Source organism: Dryobates pubescens, chromosome Z (genome assembly GCF_014839835.1).
Source record: "Dryobates pubescens isolate bDryPub1 chromosome Z, bDryPub1.pri, whole genome shotgun sequence".
Classification (NCBI taxonomy): domain Eukaryota; kingdom Metazoa; phylum Chordata; class Aves; order Piciformes; family Picidae; genus Dryobates; species Dryobates pubescens.
In genome coordinates, this window is record NC_071657.1 from 90,883,334 (window position 1) to 90,889,865 (window position 6,532).

The 6,532-nt window shown below is 43.6% G+C and overlaps 1 protein-coding gene across 1 annotated transcript; it reads left to right on the forward strand.

Annotated features, from left to right (window-relative positions):
- Positions 1 to 362: 362 nt before the first annotated feature.
- Positions 363 to 1,284, forward strand: LOC128899434 (prostaglandin E synthase 3). Its single transcript, XM_054178437.1, has one exon. It carries the CDS (start codon positions 444 to 446, stop codon positions 924 to 926), a length of 483 nt encoding a protein of 160 aa, XP_054034412.1. The 5' UTR covers positions 363 to 443; the 3' UTR covers positions 927 to 1,284.
- Positions 1,285 to 6,532: the final 5,248 nt, after the last annotated feature.

The window sequence follows — 6,532 nt, forward strand, 5'->3', positions numbered from 1 at the left end:
ATGCATCATAAATTAAGGTTTTGCTGAGGAAACTATATTAAAATCAAATAATGGGAAATACTAGATGTGTGTGTTTGATACCAAGAAATCCTAGTAGCATAATCTTCCTATGGGAAGAACCTAGAGCACAGAAGATTAAGTAAAAGAAGCTTGAAATGAAAGCAAAATTCGATGAATAGCCTCTTCAGTAAGAGATTACAATAAAATGTCAACTGGCTTAATGGGGCAGGTCATCTACCTCTTCCAGTAAAAGTTCTAATTCAATTTGTTGTCTACAGACAAGCACTCTTGTTCATGGTTCACTCCAGGAAACAGAAAAGTCTAGCTGAATTGAATTTCTATTACTTAATTATGCTGGACAGGGCTCAGAGCCGGGGCTTCCCCCACCCCGCTCCCGCCGCCGCCACCGCCAGCAGCGCCAGCCGGAGTCGTCGCCATTCGCCATGCAGCCTGCCTCTGCGAAGTGGTACGACCGCAGGGACTACGTCTTCGTGGAGTTCTGCGTGGAGGACAGCAAAGATGTCAATGTAAACTTCGAGAAGTCCAAACTCACCTTCAGCTGTCTGGGAGGAAGCGACAACTTCAAACACCTAAACGAAATTGACCTTTTCAACAACATTGATCCCAACGAGTCCAAGCACAAAAGAACAGACAGATCCATCCTCTGCTGCCTACGGAAAGGGGAATCTGGCCAGGCGTGGCCCCGGCTAACGAAAGAGAGGGCGAAGCTCAACTGGCTCAGTGTGGACTTCAACAACTGGAAGGATTGGGAGGATGACTCAGATGAGGACATGTCCAACTTTGACCGCTTCTCTGAGATGATGAACAACATGGGTGGAGACGACGACGTAGACTTGCCAGAAGTAGACGGGGCAGATGATGACTCACCAGACAGTGATGATGAAAAAATGCCAGATCTGGAGTAAACAAAAGCGTCGTCTTCAGGGTTTGGGGAAAGAGCTTCATCACAACATTTCATAATTGAGATAAGAATTTCCTGAGTTGATAGGGCCCTAAAGGGAGATCCTGCATCCTTTAACCCATTTTCAGTCCATTTTAAATGGCTTCACTGATGGTAGGTGTGTTCCCGTTGCACGGGGCGGTCTCGAGAGGCAATAACGTTCTGCATGAACCCTTGATCCAGACTTCCAACCCCGCGAGGCGCAGGGCCAGCGATCCCCAGCAGTCGCAATAAAGTTTACAGAGCCTCCTCCCTCCGCCTCCTGCCCCTCCCCCTCCTCCTGCCCCCTCCTCCCTGCCTCGCAGCAGCTCTCATTACAAAAAGGGAGACCCCTCCCCCCCCCTTCTCAATTCACACCAAAATGGTAAAAAAATTTATTAGGAATAGTGTGGCCAGCAGGAGCAGGGAGGTCATTGTGCCCCTGTACTCTGCATTGGTTAGGCCACACCTTGAGTACTGTGTCCAGTTCTGGGCCCCTCAGTTTAGGAAGGACATCGAGACACTTGAACGTGTCCAGAGAAGGGCAACAAGGCTGGTGAGAGGCCTTGAGCACAAGCCCTATGAGGAGAGGCTGAGGGAGCTGGGATTGTTTAGCCTGGAGAAGAGAAGGATCAGAGGCGACCTCATTGCCCTCTACAACTACCTGAAGGGTGGTTGTAGCCAGGTGGGGGTTGGTCTCTTCTCCCAGGCAACCAGCACCAGAACAAGGGGACACAGTCTCAAGTTGTGTCAGGGGAGGTTTAGACTCGAGGTGAGGAAAAAGTTCTTCACTGAGCGAGTCATTCGTCATTGGAATGGGCTGCCCAGGGAGGTGGTGGAGTCGCCGTCCCTGGAGGTGTTCAAGGGGAGATTGGACGTGGCGCTTGGTGCTATGATCTAGTTGTGAGGTCTGTTGGAACAGGTTGGACTTGATGATCCTTGGGGTCTCTTCCAACCTTAGTTACTGTGATACTGTGATACTGTGATACTTTTCTGGAAGGTGTATACAAGGACTTCAGTGTGCAGCATTCATGTAAATCACCTCAAGCATATCTGAGGAATGATTTAAAAGCATATAATCCCCTTTCTCCATACCCTCAAATAGGGAAGTATTGAGCTGTGATTTCAAAATAGGTAGAGATCAGTTATGATTTTCTGCCTCTATTTTTTTTGGTTTTTATTGTTGTTTTGTTTTTCCTGTAGGTATTCAAATGACAGGATTTTGCTACAGCAAACAAGAATTTTAAATATATATTTCAAATTGCCTAGTGAGTAAGAATACTGGCTTCAAATGTTTTCCCAGCTGATTTTCAGTCCTAGATTGTTTACTCACTGATTTCAGACCTTCTAGTTCTCAGGAACTTGGGTCAAGCCACCTAATTTCCTCCAGTCATTTCATTCCCTGACACAAACACCCCCACACCCCCATTCTTGCTAGCCCAGCTCCAGGCTTTTGGGTGTTGTCTGTTCAGGTTAAAACATGCTGCAAACAGTGGGTGATAAAGTAGTCTGGTTGTCCCCTGCATTTTAGATTACGCTGAGTCACCTAAAGCGTGAATGTCATCTTACTTCATATCAATATAGATGTCAGATATGTTGGACAATCAGTAATAACAAACTTAATCAAAAAGTCCAGTTGCCATTGCAAATCAAAGGCACATAGATGCCTGGTGGTGACTAAACAGTACAGCCCGTACAGTCCCATTACATGCAATACTGTGAACCACTAGCATGAAAAACAAGCTTTTCTCGACCTCTTGCTCACATTGCCTCTTCTTCAGCAGCTGTCTCCAAAAAAAGTGCTTTAGAATATGTACTGAGGACCTGTTCATTTCTTTTGCAGCAGTGGATATTTTTTCAAGCCCCTGTAGAGCAGGAGCAGGATCTGAACCTTGCGTTTCTGCAGGGCAGGACAGCTCAGGTGAAGGATCAAGCAAACACCCAGTGGTTAGACTGTAGAAGGGCCAGGCAGGCCAGTGGGTCCCTTGCAGTTGCCACCTGACAGCTGAGCAGATAAACTGAAGAAATTTGAACCAGTCAGAGATCAGAGAGGAGGTTATAAATTTGAGGGGCTGATACTGGATGTGTGGGCTGACTAATTGCCATGTGGTGTTCTAGTAGCTGTGTTAGCAGGCTGCTGATTTTTCAGTCCTCTTGAAAAGCTGAGGAGATAAACTGAGTTTGCTCTGTGAGTCATGCCAAGCAGCTTTTACCACTCTTCTCAAGACAGAGTATCAAGGTAGGTGTTTGGAGGCCCTGCTGTAGAAAGAGAAAGTTGGAATGAAACAGTTGGGCTGTCTAACATTGCAAGTGCTCCCTTATGTGGATTCCTTTTAAGCTCCGTGAACTCAGTCTTAAATGTAGAATGCTTTTCTCTCTGTGTCCCTCTCATTGGGAGACTTCATAATTGCTTCAGGAAGGCAGAGCAGAGGAAGCCATATCTGTGTGCAGAGGTTGTTATTGGAGTAGCATTGCCAACTGAATGGCTTGCTCAAAATAAGCAAGACTACAATGGAAGTATTTGTTATAAGTATTTTGTTCACTAAGTTGTATGGTTCTTTTTCTGAAGGTGATGCAATTCTTCCTGCTTCTTCCACGTAGGGATTTGCATATCATACTTCTAAGGCTGCAATGTGGGAAGATGCTTCTTCTCTCTTAAATAAAGTTCTAACAATAGAATTTAAAAACATAAAGTATTGTTCACAAACTTCCAATAAGTTTCATATCTAACCCTCATGGCTGCATGATACATGGCTGGCTTCAGCTAAGAACAAGCAGACACAGAACTGAAACCAAGTGGCAATATCAACCTCAAATGTGATTATGCCATAATGTTTCTGATTGTGTATTTTTCTAAAACCAGCAGACAGTTCTGATGCATAATTTTAACTGACCTACTTTTTCCAGCTTTAATAACTGGATTCTTTTAAACAGAATGAAATTATTATTTCATGGTTTAAATAAGTAGTCTTTGGAGTCCTCGTATGCTTCTGCTTAGCTTGGTAAATGCACATGTGTTTTTTTCCACTCTTAATTCAAGCACAGTGGGGAAAAGAAATTTGTATGTTTGGATACCAAAAAGGAAGTTTTTGTTTCATTTTGGTTAAATTTGAGTGGCTGAATACCTAAATCCCCACAAGTGGGAACCCCACAGAGGTCAAAGGCAGCCTTAGCCACAGCAACATCCAGCATCAATTCTGTAACTGCTGTATAAAGGACCTTATAAGGCCAACTAGCACAGAACACAGGCGGCTCCTAGTAGCTTGTCCTCTGTTGCCCATATGCTGTATTTCTCCTAAGTGAGCAGGGTAATGGTTCCTTGGTTGCTTTGTGCAGTATGTTTCCCAACTGTTGTGGAAAAGGGACATATTCCCCAGCTTTTTTACCTCCTTCCTCCCACTGCAACCAATGAGAGAATTGTGATACAGAAAGTCCTGGTGGGTGGGTTGTGTTAACACTTAGGGGTTGTTTTTCACATCCTGGCCCCCTCACAGCCAGGCTGCCTCCCAAACTGCAGTGCCATTTTCATTTTTCCTCGTGCCTGGGGTCACAGGCAGCAGTTCCTCACCTGGATCTTCTCAGGGCAGGCCCATCTCATGCTCCCCTGCTTGGGTCACATATGTAGTGCTTTAGAAATAATGCAAGAATCTCTGTTGTTAACTATTTTCTTTCTGCTTTTTATATGACACTACAAACTTCATTTGAGTTTTCTAGGTGTTGATGTCATTGCTGTCAAGAGTTTTGATGCTGACTAGCTGAACTTTTGATGTATTGCTCTAAGCTGGCAAATGCCTGATGAGTGTTTGCTGACACATGGGAGGGCAGTGATCTTAAAATTATGTCTTATACGATCTCATAAGTCTATACATCCACAGAAAAAATGCTTATTGTAGAGCTTTTCTCAGAGTTACAGTAATATACCTGTTAACAAACAGACTGAGTGGTGGTAGGATTCATTCATAGCAGAATAAACTAGGATGTCTTTCTAGCACTGTAGTAAAATTTAACCCTTGGCTTTGAATTTATGATGGGGGTGTTAAGACTCGGGCTTATGTATTTTGTTTTGTAGATTTAGTCCAGACATGAAGTTGCAACAGTTTTTCTGGTTCATACTAGTATTCCTTGTCACTTCAGAGAGCAAAGACTTTACTGTAAAATGTGTCTAACTAAATTCATACCAGCTTTGGTTTTGGTTGTTTGGGTTTTTTTGTGTGTGTTGGTGTGAAAGGAACACATCTTGTGTGACAGTTTCCCATTTCCCATTTTATTGGTCAGTGAAAAAAAGGGAAATGCAACTACCAAGAGGGTAGGGCCAGATGGCCATGATGCATCTCCCTCCCACCTCCCTTGTCCCAACCCTGATGCTGATTATCCAGGGAGAAAGACGAGGCATCTTCCTCTAGGCAATGTGCTGCAGATGTTCTTTGCTTTATATAACACAGGTAAAGGCAAGCCATACTTCATGAATAGCCTTTGTCTTTCTTTCCACATGTTATGAAATAGGTAAGAGAAACAGTCAGGGCACACCACCATGCACTGGGCAGGCTGAAAGGGTGAGTGTGCTGCATTCTCTTCCTGGCTGTGGGGAGAGTCTAAACACTGGAGAATACAGACAGAACTTGTGGAGTCATCCACTAGATTGACTCTTCTGTAAAAATGTTTGGGCAGTCTCAATGCTGGCTGGGGGTTTGTGTGTTGTGGCACACAGCCTTTCACACAGGTATCCCCAGACAAGAGTGATTTCCTCACATTGCCTGATTTTGGACCCTGCCCCACAACATTATGAAGAGTACCAGAAGGCACAAACATAAATCTGCCTGAACTGGGATTACTCATAAAAACATCATCATAATTGTGCAAGAAGTCCTAACTGAAAGTTGAATATTTTTTTTTAAAAAGTTGCTTTTAAAAAATTAGAGTTACAAAGAAGCTCTGTAGAAGATTACATAAAAGTACCTTTCTGTGAAAGCTCACTTCTTATTTGATCCAGCTTCTCTAAATGCTAATTCTACACACTGTCCACAACAACCCTGTGTAGTGCTACAGGCTGGGGTCAGAGTGGCTGGAGAGTGGCCAGGCAGAAAGGGACCTGGGAGTACTGGTTGACAGTAGGCTGAACAAGAGGCAGCAATGTGCCCTGGTGGACAAGAAGGCCAATGGCATCCTGGCCTGTATCAGGAATGGTGTGGCCAGCAGGAGCAGGGAATATTCTATTCTATTCTAGTCTATTCTAGTCTAGTCTAGTCTATTCTCATAATTTTGATGTTGCTGCAGCTTTCTGGCTCTTGCAGCCTTTACAATATCTTACTGAGGCTTCTTTGGGTTCATTCAGAGATTTTTTAATGCAGGTATTAAAATATTCTATCTTGTAAAAACACCTGTTTAGCAAATTATTTAAAAAGACACACTGGACTCAGCCATGCAGCAAACAATCAGGTCATAGCAGTTTTCTTTGATGTGCTGAAAAATTCATGTTTACACTGAAAAGAAAAAAAAAATCAAATACCATTACACTTTTCTAATGGAAACAAAGAATACCTGAGTGCCATTACTAATGGAGAAAAGAGTTGAATATACTTTGAATTCTCATCT